Source organism: Zingiber officinale, chromosome 8B, assembly GCF_018446385.1.
Source record: "Zingiber officinale cultivar Zhangliang chromosome 8B, Zo_v1.1, whole genome shotgun sequence".
Lineage (NCBI taxonomy): Eukaryota > Viridiplantae > Streptophyta > Magnoliopsida > Zingiberales > Zingiberaceae > Zingiber > Zingiber officinale.
Genome location: NC_056001.1, coordinates 31,164,526 through 31,178,946, shown reverse-complemented (window position 1 = coordinate 31,178,946; position 14,421 = coordinate 31,164,526). Strand labels below are relative to the sequence as shown.

The 14,421-nt window shown below is 35.3% G+C and overlaps 1 protein-coding gene across 1 annotated transcript; it reads left to right on the top strand.

The window, feature by feature from the left end:
- The first annotated feature begins 240 nt into the window (after positions 1–240).
- On the top strand, positions 241–14,253 carry LOC122013640 (protein FAR1-RELATED SEQUENCE 6-like). Its single transcript, XM_042569888.1, has 3 exons — positions 241–495; positions 555–1,072; positions 14,025–14,253. Exons 1-3 carry the CDS (start codon positions 241–243, stop codon positions 14,251–14,253), a joined length of 1,002 nt encoding a protein of 333 aa, XP_042425822.1.
- The last annotated feature ends 168 nt before the right edge of the window (positions 14,254–14,421 follow it).

The following is a 14,421-nucleotide window of genomic DNA, read 5'->3' as shown; positions in this document are numbered from 1 at the left end:
GTGTTGAGTGGTTTCGAAAATATGCATAAACCACAATCATGATTTTAATCCTGAAATGTCAATTTTAATGTCAAGACATAGGTCTTTGTCAGTGAACATGAAAAAGACAATTAGAAGCTTACGAACATTGTCGGTCGAAGGCCATGCAAGAATATCAAGCTATTAGAAGTTCAAGCTGGTAGACCTTAGAATTTAGGATGTCTTCCTAAAGATTGCAGAAATTTTATGGTGAAGAGAAGAATGTCAAGACTTGGTGATGGAGATGCTGAGGGCATTCGCAAGCTCTTTATAACAATGCAATTGAGGGACAGGAACTTCTTTCATTTGATGGATGTTGATGATGAAGGCAGGCAATGCAATGTGTTGTGGATTCATCCCCGAAGCAAAGCTGCATATGAAGAATTTCATGATGTTATAAGCTTCGACACAACTTACTTGGTTAATAAATATAAGATGCCTTTTGCCACGTTCGTCGGCATCAATATAATCATCATGGTCAGTCCATTTTATTAGGGTGTGCCTTGGTTACACATGAAGATGCAAGATCATTCAAGTGGCTCTTCATGAATTGGCTCGAGGCAATGGGAAACATTCATCCTACTGCTACATTAACGGAGCAGTGTGAGAGTATTAAAATAGCCTGCAGCCCTAAGGGATGTGATGCCCAACACTATCATCAATTTTGCTTGTGGCATATTCTGTCGAAAGTGCCCCAGAAGTTCAAGAATGCGGTTGATTTTGACAAGGCAGTTGTTGAGTTCAAAGCAATGGTGTATGACAGCATTACCATTGGTACTTTTGAGAGTAAATGGGCTGAATTTGTAAGGAGTCATGGAATGGAAGGAAGTGAATGGCTGAAAGCTCTATACGACGATAGAGAAAACTGGGTGCCTATTTACTTGAATCACACTTTTTGGGCAGGTATGATTTCTACACAAAGAAGTGAGGGAATGCATGCTTATTTTGAACATATGGCAGAAGAACAAGCACAGTCAATAGAACATATGGCAGAAGAACAAGTAGTTGGAGGTATAGTTTATAGAATCGTGATCCTACGTAGAATCAATTTAAGGTCAGGATCGGATCGGATCGGTCAGAATCGGATCGTAGAATCGTATGATCCTACCAAAAATTCTTAAAATCTTATCATACATGATTAATTAATAATTAGAAAAAATACTTTAAAAACTCATGTACATATAAATAAATAACTAATTTTGTATATATATGCAATCATTTACACTCAACATCTCAAATTACATTACTACATGTATAAATTGAAATTAACTTATAATTCAACTATCATTTTCGTATAGTAATAATATTTATATTTTCATATCATAAAATGAAAGAATATAAAATTTCTATTAACACAATAATAATAACACATTCAATGTCAAAAATATTTCTTTGGTTTATAAGATAATTCAATTTAAAGGCCAACAAGTACCTAACGCATATAACAGAAGCTATTGAATTCTTTGATTCAAATATGAACGTCGGAAATAATTTTCTAAAGACTGGTTGATGTCACACAATTCTAGACGATAGGCATCCAAAAACTCATTATTTTGGGAAAAATAAATGACAGAATATTATTGATAAAAAACTAACTCAAAAATAATTAAACATATGTTTAAATAATTTAAAACCCTAATAAGATGAAAAAAAGATAATAAAAAAAATAAAATCTTCTAGACATCCGAAAAGAATTTAAATGATATTTTTTGGATTTGAAATAGGATGGTTAAGGATAAGCTTTAAAATTTATTAAAGATCTCTGAACGAACTTTGATTTGATATATTATAGGTCACGTGGTTCAATCCGAGTCAAAAGTTATGACCTCTTAAAGCTTCCACATATCCTGCTCTGATTCTGTTCCGGTCCTACCGATTCTGTTCTGATCCTACCGATCCTACTGCGATCCTACTGCAAAAAGCGATTCTGCACGATCCTGGATCGTTTTTGGATTTCCGGATCATAGGATCGTACGATCCTATGATCCGGATCGCGATTTTGTAAACTATGGTTGAAGGCACACCTGTGTTGGATCCTCGAGTTACCCAACCCCGTGGTAGACTAATCGAGGACTAATCGATTCATTTCTGCAAGTGAAACTAATGCAAGGGGAGGTAGGAGAAATACTAGGGGCACAAGAGGTGGATGTCGTGGAGGGAGAGGTAGGAGAAATTTTGCACAAGAGATGTACATGTTAGACTTGAATTAACCAGTCGTTGATACACAAAGTAGCCAAGTCAATTAGTGTATCAATGGATAGAGGGCATTAAACAAATTTTGATGTAGTATTTCCACAAATGTTAAAAGAACAAAAATTGTAATAAATGTTGGTGACCCAACAAAAATCAAGCTGATTTGAATCGATCGAGCAACTGAGCTGATCCATGTAAATTGATCTGAACGGTTATCGAAATAAGGATCATCTGGACCAATGTAGTACACATGATTGTCTAAATTGTGATTTGAAATATATCTTAATAGAACATATTTTTATGTACCAATATCATTTACGTTAAAATTAAAAAATCTATACTTAATTTTGTTAACAAAAAATCTAGTTGATCTGAAACGAGAAATTGAGTTGATCCCAACTTAGTACACATGAGGGACAAATTGTATATTAAATTTGGATTTAAAATATATCTTAATCGAATACTAATATCACTTACGTTAAAAAAAAAATTATAATTAATTTTGTTGACTAAAAAATCAAGTTGATCTGAATCGAGAAATTGAATGTAGTACACATGCTAGCCTGGCCCAAATTGTTCATTAAATTTGGATTTGAAATATATCTTAATCAAACATATTTTTATATATTAATATCACTTACGTTAAAAATAAAAAATCTGTACTTAATTTTGCTGACCAAACAAAAAAACAAGCTGATCTGATTGCAGCGTAGTACATATAAAGTAAACCCAAAATAAAAACTTGCAGCTTAAATAAAACATGCAATAGATATGCAACTACCCAATTCATCTTGGACAAGAGAAAACATAGATATAGTTTAATTATAAGCGAAACATAACAAAATAACAGGCAAATCTTTGCTTTTCCCATGACCAAAACATCAATACAAGATCAGCCCCTTCACCAGTCAATCCTTCTATGGCTTGGTTCACCCAACCACACCTTGTCCCCATGCATAGATAGAAACAACCAACGATAATCAAGGGTTGACATCCCCCCTTTTCCAAATAGAATTTCAAGTTGATGATAAGATGACAGTGTTGAGATCAAGGTAGAGGAAATAAATAATATAATTTTTTTTTGATAATTTTATTACTAAAGCCAATAAATTTATTTATACAAATTATCCAACACAATAATGGAAAGATTAAATAAGACATACAATCATAATAATTATAAACATAGTAATATAATAGACTTAGAAATATTATTTCTCCTATTCATGTCGATCTTAATTGTGTGCCAAATATAATAAATCTCAATTGATTAAAATCAATTAAAGATTATTTCCATTATTATCATTACCCCCAACAAACTCAACGGGAGTGTCTGAACGTTGAGTTTGAGTGCTAACTTGGTGAAACGTTATCTAGATAATGACTTAGTAAATATATCAGCAATTTGATCTTCCGTAGAGATATAAGAAATCGAAAGTTGTCGAGTCGTTATACGCTTATGAACAAAATGAAAATCAATCTCTACATGCTTGGTACGAGCATGAAAAAAAGGATTTGCCACAATCTAAGTTGCTCCAATATTATCACACCATATTTTAGGCGTAGCGGTTGGGAAAAAGTATAATTCTGAAAGAAGAGATTATAGCCAAATAATTTCTGACGTTGCGTTACGATAGCTTTATATTCAGCTTCAATACTCGAGCGAGAGACTGTAGGTTGCTTCTTTGAAAGCCAGGAAACAAGATTTCGCCCAAGAAATATAGCATATCTACTAGTAGAACGTCTATCTTCAGGAGATCCAGCCCAATCTGCATCACTGTAGACAATCAACTCTCGTGAAAACTGACAATATAAAAGAAGACTATGTAAAATAGTTTCTTTGAGATATCGAAGAATTCGCTTAACACCTTCCCAATGATGTTCAGTAGGAGCATGCATAAATTGACAGACACGATTCATAGCAAAAGCAATATCGGGTCGTGTAATTATGGCATATTGTAGGGCACCAACAATACTACGATAGATCTGGGGGTCAGACATCGAAGAGGAGGATGAAGGTGCAGTGAAACCACCCTCAATGATTGGTGTGGAGATAGGATGTGCACTATCCATTTTAGTTCGTTGTAAGAGCCTAATAATGTATTTGCTCTGAGAGAGAAGACAACCTTCAGAATGTGAGAGAAACTCTATGCCAAGGAAAAAACGAGCATTGCCAATATCCCGAATAGGAAACTCTTGACGAAGAAGATGTAATAAAGTAGTAATGTCATTTTGATCACTACTAGTTATTAATATTGTAGGGACCTTTGTGCCTGCTAGAGGGGGGTGATTAGCGGTTCGTCGCGCGCTTGCGTCGTTTGCTTCGTCTTGATGGTTTGCAGCGGAATACAACTCGAAGACAAACTATGCAATGCTAACAAGTAGATTTAGTTGGTATTCACCTCAAGAAGAGGTGACTAATCCAAGGATCCACACACGACACGCTATTTCCACTATGAAACACTCCTTCTCGGTCGCAGCCGGAGGCAGAAAAGCCTCGTACAAACTCACACAACAATACACACAAAAATATAAGAAGTAATACAAATACACGGAAAGACACTCTCTTCTTGCTTACTTGTGTTTGTTGTTGCCTCTTGAACCTTAAGAGAACACTCCCAAGAGCCTTCAAGAACTGGCGTTGAAGATTGGAGAAAGTCGCTGAAGATCGCAGCAAAATCGCAGGAAGAAAGTTCGCAAAAAACTGCGGAGAAAATACTTCGCCAAGGCTTTAAACAGTGCTCCCAATCGATCCAATCCATCCCCAATCGATTGCCACATCAGCACCCAGCAATCCCAGTCGTCCATCGTCTGCAACCTGCGCAACGGTCACTTCCCAATCGATCGACCAATCGATTGGGACTGCCTGAATCGATCGGTCGATCGATTCAGAGCCTTTCTGTGCTCTCGCGTCCGCACGAGAGCTTCTGCTGCCCAATCGATCGACCGATTGATTGGCAGCTCTCAATCGATCGCCCGATCGATTGGGAAGACCTCTGTGCTTGCGAATAATGCTCCAATCGATCGGTCGATCGATTGGGGTCATCCCACACTCGCAGCACAGTCCAATCGATCGACCGATCGATTGGACCCTGTTCAATCGATCGACCGATCGATTGGACCTTGTTCAATCGATCGACCGATCGATTGGACCCTGTTCAATCGATCGACCGATCGATTGGACCTTGTTCAATCGATCGACCGATCGATTGGACCCTATTCAATCGATGGCCTGATCGATTGACCAGCCTGGACTTGACTCAAACTCAAGTCCAAAATCTCCAACCCAACTCCTGGTCAACCGTGACCTGTTGGGTCTCCATGCCTAGCATTTGGTCACACTCGACCAACCTCGAACTAGCCTTCTAGCCTCCTCCATCAGCCTTGCGTCCCTCGGATATCTCCCCATCCTTCACGCCTTGCCTTCAAGAGCTTTCTTCGGCCTCATCCTAGTTGTCAAGTACTCCTTGCCAAGTCACACTAGGACTTACCTTCCCAAGACCACATGCTTGGACTTACAACCTTTGCCAAGATCACACTTGGACTTTCCAATTGCATGGCTCCTCACCAGGACTTTCTCCTTTGTCAAAATCACACTTGGACTTTCCTATTGCCTGACTCCTCACCAGGACTTTCTCCTTTGCCAAGATCACACTTGGACTTTCCAAATGCCTAACATCCAGTTAGAACTTTCCATCACTGCCTAAACTCCAGTTAGGACTTCACTACTACCTAACTTCCAGTTAGGACTTCCAGACGCCTAACCTCCAGTTAGGACTTCCAGACGCCTAACCTCCACCCAGTCAAGTCTCCTGTCATCCCTGACCTTTTTGACTTGTCTTCTTATCAACCTGGTCAACCCTTTGACCATCTCCACAACCGGATAATTGCCCTAGCAATCTCCATACATTATCAATCTCCTTATATTGTCAAACATCAAAACTCAAAACCCGACTCATGCTTGACTCAACTCAAGCTTAGTCAAACTGGTCAAACATGACCTAGGGAAATTACCCCAAGAAATATATCATCCACATAAATCAGAATAAATATTAAAAATTCCTCATGACATTTGTAGAATAGGGAAAAGTCTGTTTTTGAGTCAGAAAATCCCTGAGTATGAAGTCAAGTAGATAGATGATGAAACCATGCACGAGGTGCTTGTCGAAGAGCATATATAGATTTCTGAAGTTGACACACATGTGTTGAAAGTTGCGGATGGATGAATCCAGGAGTTTGCTCTATATAAACAGTTTCTTCAAGTTGTTCATGAAGGAAAGCATTGGAAACATCTAATTGACGTATTGACCAATTGGAGCTTACAACTATAGATAGTAGTAATCTGATATAATTTTGACGACTAGACTAAAAGTATCATTGAAGTCAATACCTGGTTGTTGATTAAAGCCTTTAGCAATAAGGCGAGTTTTATAACATTCAATAGAAGCATCTGCACAATACTTAATTCGGTAAACATATTTAAAGCCCACAATATTTATAGATGGGGTACGAGGGACTAAGCTCCAGGTTGCATTATGAAGAAGAACATCAAATTTTGTAGCCATCGCAACACGCCAATTTGGATCTTTGACTGCCTGTGTAAAACTAGAAGATTCAACAAAATTTGAAGAAGCGATAAGAGCACGTGGAAGAGGATAACAAGTGGAAACTGGTTGACATCGTGCATAAATATCGATTAAAGGAAACATCCATCGAGGAATATCATCATCAGAGCTACTTGGAGAAGAGTGGTCAGACAGATGAGAATCAAAACTAGAGAGTGGATCACCACTAGCCGTCGAGTCTACAGGAACTCGTGGAGATGGAGCAGGACCCAAGATATCATCCCCCTGGTACTTTCAATATGTCCCGATGAATCAATATGTGGGGCTTCTAGTATGTTGCTGGGTGATATTAGATAGTTGCCTTGATTATCCGAAGGAGGATCTGAGGTAGTAACTGCAAACGGAAATAGAGATTCATCAAAAGTAGCATGTTGAGAAATATATATTCGACCGGTCGAAATCTGGAGGCAACGGTACCCATGATGCAAATTACTATAATCAAGGAAAATACATTGTAAAGAATGAGGGTTTAACTTGTGCTTAGAGTAAGGTTGTAGCCAAGGATAACATGCGCAACCAAAGATACGAAAGAAGGAGTAATTTGGAAGACAATTTAAAGTATTTCCAAGGGACACTTATTTTGAAGTAGTGGAGTGGGTAAACGATTGATAAGGTAGACTACGGTTTGGACGGCATCATCCCAAAATTTAAGAGGAACCGAGGCATGATTAAGAAGAGCTAAGACAGTTTCAACCACATGACGATGTTTTCTCTCGGCGGATCTATTTTGTTCAGGAGTGTGGGGACAAGAGACTCGATGGATGATGTCAGAGGAAGTAAGATGACGATGAAGCGCTTGATACTCTCTACCCCAATCAGAATGAAGGGAGAGGATTTACGATAAAAATAGCGCTCAACCTGTTTTTGAAATCGACAAAAAATATCAAAGAGATCAAACTTTCTTTTTATAGGAAAAATCCAAGTAAACTTGCTAAAATTGTCAATAAAAATAATACAATAAAGAAAACCTTAATTAGATAGAATAGGAGCAGGACCCCACATATCAGAGTGAATAATTTCTAAAGAAAAACTAGAAGTGCGAGAAGAAGACACAAAAAGTAATTTATGAGATTTTTTTTCATGCAAACTTCGCATAAATGAGAAGAAGATGCTAAAGAAATTGGTAAACCATATTGGTTAATGATATTTTGAACAACACGTAGAGACGGATAACCAAGATGTGCATGCCAAGAGAATTTATCGGTGCATTCTCCAACAAACGCATTAGTATAGGTGGGTTGAAGATGATAAAGACCGTCCTTTAATATTTCCTCGAAATAGAATATTTTCTGTTGTGAGATCCTTCACAAGACAATGATGAGGATGAAATTCAAAGAACACATTATTATTAAGAGCAAACTGGCGAACGGAAAGTAAATTTTTAATAATAGAAGGAACATGAAGAGTGTTGCGCATGCGAAAAGTACGATCGCATGAGTAAAAAGATGAATTTCCAATGTGAGTAATTTGCAAACCTGAGACATTACCTATCTGTACCATGTCGGGTTCATCATAAGGCGAAGCTTCTGTGATAATATTATATTCCGGTGTAACATGATGAGTTGCTCCAGAATCCGGATGTCATCCTGGGTTCTCAAGAGTCAATGAAACTATATTAAGAGAGATAGAATGTGAGAATGCTCCAGAATGAGATAACTAAGTTGTAGAATGCCAAGAAGGTGGCGGTCGATTTGAATATGCGTGCTCTCCTTGTGAAATAGTTGGTTGTCCCAATGCTGTAGGACCACCAGCAAAATTTGAGTTAAATCTTTTAGGATATTGAATACCAATATGTCCAATTCTGAGAGAAATTTGACATCTTCTCCGACTATAAGACCAATCAAATCTTCTAGAGCAATGAATACCAGTATGACCAACGATGTGACAAATTTGACATCGATCTAAACTTTGCTTTTTGCCACTTTGATGTCGTTGAGTATCTAACATCGAAAATAAATAACTCGTCCCTTAATAGTAATAGACCTTATTGAAAAAAATTTTGGTGGTTCAAAATAATACTTGGCACTATCGGTGGTGAATAAAAGCACTTGCTACGATGAAGATGAACAACAATAGATAATAACAAGACTAATTAATAGGAGAATAATGACAGGAGAACAGGCAGAGAAAAGAGAGAAAAATAAGACTATAGAAAAGATATGTTTTTTTCACTCTTTTTTTTTTTGGTTTTTTTTTCTCTATTATTTTTTTTTTGCTTTTTTTCCTTTGTTTTTTTTTTTGCACGCTTTTTTCTGCTCATTTTTTTTTTTCTAAAAGAAATAGAAGAGAAAAAAAACACAGAGAAAGAGAGAAAAAATACAAAGAGAAAAATAAAACGAACAAATAATAACTTTGTCTTGCTACAATTAATGTTATCGAAGTTGCTATTATTGATAAAAAAAGAGTTGTTGATGAAAGGAGAAGAAAAGTTGCTATTGCCGAAGTTGTCGAGATTGCCGCACTGTAGACGATGATATCAAACCTCGATGTAGAAATTCCTATAGCTGCTGTAATAAAAATTCAGAAGAGGAAAATCAAGAATGAGAGAAGATGACTCTGATACCATGTTGAAATCAATAGATAGAGAAAAGAAATAATATAAAGCTTTTTGATAATCTTATTATTAAAGTCAATAGGCTTATTTATACAAATTATCCAACACAATAATGGAAAGATTAAATAAGGCATACAATCATAATAATTATAAACATAGTAATATAATAGACTTGGAAATAGTATTTTTTCTATTCATGTCGATATTGATTGTGTGTCAAATATAATAAATCTCAATTGATTGAAATCAATTAAAGATTATTTCCATTATTATCATTAGGCAATCCATGCATTCTAAAGTGGCGGAATGCTCAGCAGGCTCATTGGCCTAGAGAAGATTCAATTAGTAGAATAATATATAATAAAGGAAACTAACAACAGAGGAAGAATAAAGTTAGTACCTCTTTGAACTTGAACTTGTTGTAATATGATGGTTCGACGAGAATTACATATTCAGGTAACAAATGGGTGTCTCCCTCGCATGACAAGAACCACTTGAACCTGTCGAAAGTATGTTGATACTTTTCAAGCCTCAGCGTAATATCCTCGACCGTTATAGTCTTGTTGAAAAACTCCGAAATCAACTTCACTGCACCCAAGATGAGTTTCTTAACCACAACATGGTCTCCCGTATCTTTTGATTTGTCATTGCAAACCATGTAGAAGAGCAATTGAGACTCTTCATCTTTAGTCCATTGTCTTTGTACAACCATTTTTTTGAGAAAGAGAGTAGAGCACGTGAAAATACGGTTCTGATACTTGAGAGATCTTTACGATCCAAAATGAAGTTATAAGGACGGTTCGTATACCCTAATAATGATATAATAAGTGGAAATTTCAAAATAATAATAATAAGTGGAGAAGTTTGTTAAAACGATAATCATTGGACTTAAAAATCATTATATTATATTATAATACATAAGTATATACATATTGTATATGAAAAGCTATAAATATATAATTTTATTTTTTAATTAGTATTAAATTTATTGTAAAAATTATTCTAATATGATAGTTTTAAGATAATAATAATAATAATAATAATAAATCTGGGACACCATCTCATAAGACGAGATCTACTCAGTAACCATTGATCACACATCATACATCCTCAAGATCCACTCCTACAAGATCAACAATTTCGTGAGCTTGGGCTTCTTTTGCTGACATAAAAATATCTCTTTCTATGTCTTGGGCTACAACCCAAAGAGGCATACCTGTTCTTTGTACATAAACCTTTGTGAGGGTTTCGCAAAGTTTCACTATCAGTCTCATCTTCCATCATAAAAAGAACTAGCAGGTTAATGAATTATAATCCTAACCTAATGTTATTGATATAACAAGTTCTTCTATCACGCATGATTGGGCTAAATTTAAGGATAAAAAAAATAAAAAGAAGAAAATGGAATTGAACAATCGTACGGGCATTTCTATGTTACATACGGCTCCACAACGGAATTTACTTTATTCTTCTCTTCTATGCTATCGAAGAAATCGAATTTATCTGATTCAGATCGTTGAATTATCCATTTACCACCCTTCCTTTTGTAGGAGTAAAAAATACTATGATAGTTTTGTTGTTTTATATAGATATCTTATCTATGATTTAGCAATCCCAAAGTTCCCTTCTGATACGATCAAATAAGGAAAAAAGTTTGTGATACTAAAAGTACTCCCGACCCATAAAATCAACAAATAAGAACCATAAAATCAACAAATAAGAAATACTCTTTGTTTCATACTACTATCTCGATACAAAATCTCATGTTATGAAAAACAATAAAATAAAATAATGATTTGTTTAGATGGAACTCGAAGTGTCATGTTATTATTACTTATTATTCATATTCAATATGGCAAAGGCATAGTGTTTCTTTTTTTTTTCAAATCATTGGCGCCAAGTGTGAGGGAATGCTAGATGTTTGGTAATTTTTCCTCCGGCCAGGATGAAAGATGCCATCGAAGCGGCTATTCCCATGCATATTGTATGCACGCCCAGCGTCACAAATTGCATAGTATCAAAAATAGCTATTCTTGATATTAGCCATCCGCCAGGAGAGTTTATAAATAAATAAAGATCTTTAATTAGTCTGATCTTCTATACTTAGATATACCATGAGACTAGCAATAGTATTCGAGATCTCCTCCTTGATCTCTTGTCCTAAAAAAATTAATCTTTCTCGATAAAGTCGGTTGATTAGGATAAAAAAAAAAATCCTATCCTTTAGTCCTTTAGGAGCCGTACATGCACCTTTGGATGCCAACAGTTCAAAATCAAAATGAAACGGAGAAATCAATGTGTCGATTCTTATGAACAGAATAGATCCACTTCTCTTTGTTCTTACGAATAGAATTTTTACCTTATTTTCAATGAAACAGAATAAATATTAATCGTTTCTCATACATAATCTACTGAAAAGTTAGGTACATAGTATAATCTTTTCCAATTCCAATGCGATAAAATAAAGTGACATAGTGTCTAGTTTTTTTTTTATAAAGGGGTATTTCCATGGGTTTGCGTTGGTATCATGTTCATACTGTCGTATTGAATGATCCTGGTCGATTACTTTCGGTCCATAGAACCCGTCAACGGGACAGAGAACCCGTCGCTGTCTCGGTTGTGCCATCGGGGACTCTGGGGAAGTCGGAATCAGAAAGCACTCATCTTGAGCTGGGCTTGCTACTTAGATGCTTTTAGCAGTTATCCGCTCTGCACTTGGCTACCTAGCGTTTACCGTGGGCACGATAGCTGGTACACCAGAAGTGCGTCCTTCCCGCACTTGGCTACCTAGCGTTTACCGTTGAGCGACGACCCTTCCACTCGGCACCGTCGAATCACTAAGGCAGACTTTCGTCGCTACTCGACGGGTGAGTCTTGTAGTCAAGCTCCCTTCTTCTAGAGGTGATCGCGGATCGGGTTGGTTCGGTTATTGGGATAAAAAACTATCCGACCCTACTAATCAGATAATGCAATATCAGGACTCTACATCCGGCCTTATATTTGACGGTTCTTATGTATTAGATATTCGGCGATTTGTCAATTACTTGGATGTTACGCCGTTCTTTTTGACTTGCACTCGAATCATTAATACATTAATTTTCCTCTGCTGATCTCCAAATCTGCACGACGTTTGTGAACATTTCATTAGTATAAGTGAGATATTATTTTGATTAGGGATGATCGCGGATAGAATTGGTTCGGCAATTGGGGTAAAAAACTATCTGGCTCTACTATATCAGATAATACAATATCAAAACTCTACATCCTGCTCTATATCCGACGAGTTTATTTTTTTCGGTTCGGTTTGGGTCGGTATTAGTGAGTTGATCGGTTTGGCGGGTTGACTGCTTACCCCTACCTTCTACCTTTATACTCGAGGGTCAATCTCCGTACGTGACACCACATTAATATTTTTATTTTTTAGATGAAAAAAATATTGATTAAAATTTTATATTTAAGATTCATAATATTTTCTTAATTGATAAAATTGTTGAATTATTTAATTTTTAATGAGATATTGTTGCTTTATTGATTTTAATTTTGAAAATATTTTTGTTTCTAATTACATTATTTTAACAAATATTATTAATAGTATTCTATAAGTTATTCATTCATTATTTTATTTAATATAAGTATTGATTTTAATTTAGATTTATTATTATTTTATTTCTGAAGTATTTTCTTCTTAGGAAAATTTAATTGGATTTTCATTTAAATTTTCAATTGATTTTTTTTATTTTGTTTTTTTAACATTAATAACAACTCTATATAGTTCACTAAATTTTTCTATTTTTAATATCTGGAATCAATTCGAAATTAAAAAAAAAAAAATAATATACTGTTTTCCATGAATCGAATGAATAAAAAATCCTTATTTTTTTGTTCTTATCTAAAAGAGGGAGAAATAATGCAAAAGCCGATTATCAGTGAAAAGGAAAATGGTATCGTTTGAGAGTATCATCCATAAGGGAGGAGAAAAGCACGGGATGACCTAGTGAGGGAGAAAAAAGACGCGAGAACATCGATGACAAAAGAAAAAGGTACGAGATTACGTACAATTGTTAGGGTGTATATTTTGTAGAGATCAATACGGAAGAGAAATAATCAATTGGGTTTTAAAAAAAATATATACAATTAAAAAATCAATAATAAACAAAAAAAGTTTGATATATGGTTAATCCTTCAAAACAGTGCGTTTTAATGATATATAAACATTTATTTAATTTTGTATGTTTGATATGCCGTGAGTTTTATTTATTTTTTAATTAAATTAAAAAGTTAACCCATATACTTCAATTTCAATATATCCTCGGAAAGTATGTATTGACTAGAGAATATAAAACGTCATCTTAATTTGGTATAATCTTAATTTGGTATACAAAATTAATATTAATAACTAGTGCTCTATTCCATTATATTCCGAGGAAATATATATTGACTAGATAATACAAAATGTCATCTTAATTGTAAATTAATGGTCAAATATTAATCTTATGTAAACGAACTAAACTAAATCATTATCTACCATTTGCCTATACGATAATGGCACAAAGAACACTAATCAAGAAAATTTGAAGCAACGAGTGGTCCGTTCCTCCATCGCCTAAGAGCATGGAGGCGTTATATCTTAATTTCAGGGAGGAACAAAAGAAGCTTGTGGAGGAAATAAAAGATCTGAAGGGCGAGATGAAAGAGTTCCTGATTAGGAGTTGCAAAGAAGCAACAAAGGAATATGTCAGGGACATGTTGCTGGAGGAATTTCCTTTGTCGAAGATGTATGAACTGTTTTTAGAATGCGTGAAAGAAGAAGCTTCTCGTAAACCTGTCTCTATGATTGTGATTTCCGATAGTTCTTTTGCACAGTGATTTTATTTTGGATTTATACTATGTGTTGATCAGTTCTATTGCGCTATAAATAAAAATATGTTTTATGCTATCACCCAACTCATATTATTTATTTCGAATTTGAGTTTTAAGATATATATCAATCCGACTAAAAATCCAAAGTTAATATTCAGCTCAAAGTAAACAATC

Excerpts from the sequence above, each read along its gene's own strand:
- LOC122013640 (XM_042569888.1), top strand. The coding sequence starts at position 241 with ATGTCAAGACTTGGTGATGGAGATGCTGAGGGCATTCGCAAGCTCTTT. Across the intron at positions 496-554 it reads GCATCAATATAATCATCATG|TGGCTCTTCATGAATTGGCT; the intron begins GTCAGTCCATTT and ends AGATCATTCAAG. Across the intron at positions 1,073-14,024 it reads CTACGTAGAATCAATTTAAG|GGAGGAACAAAAGAAGCTTG; the intron begins GTCAGGATCGGA and ends TCTTAATTTCAG.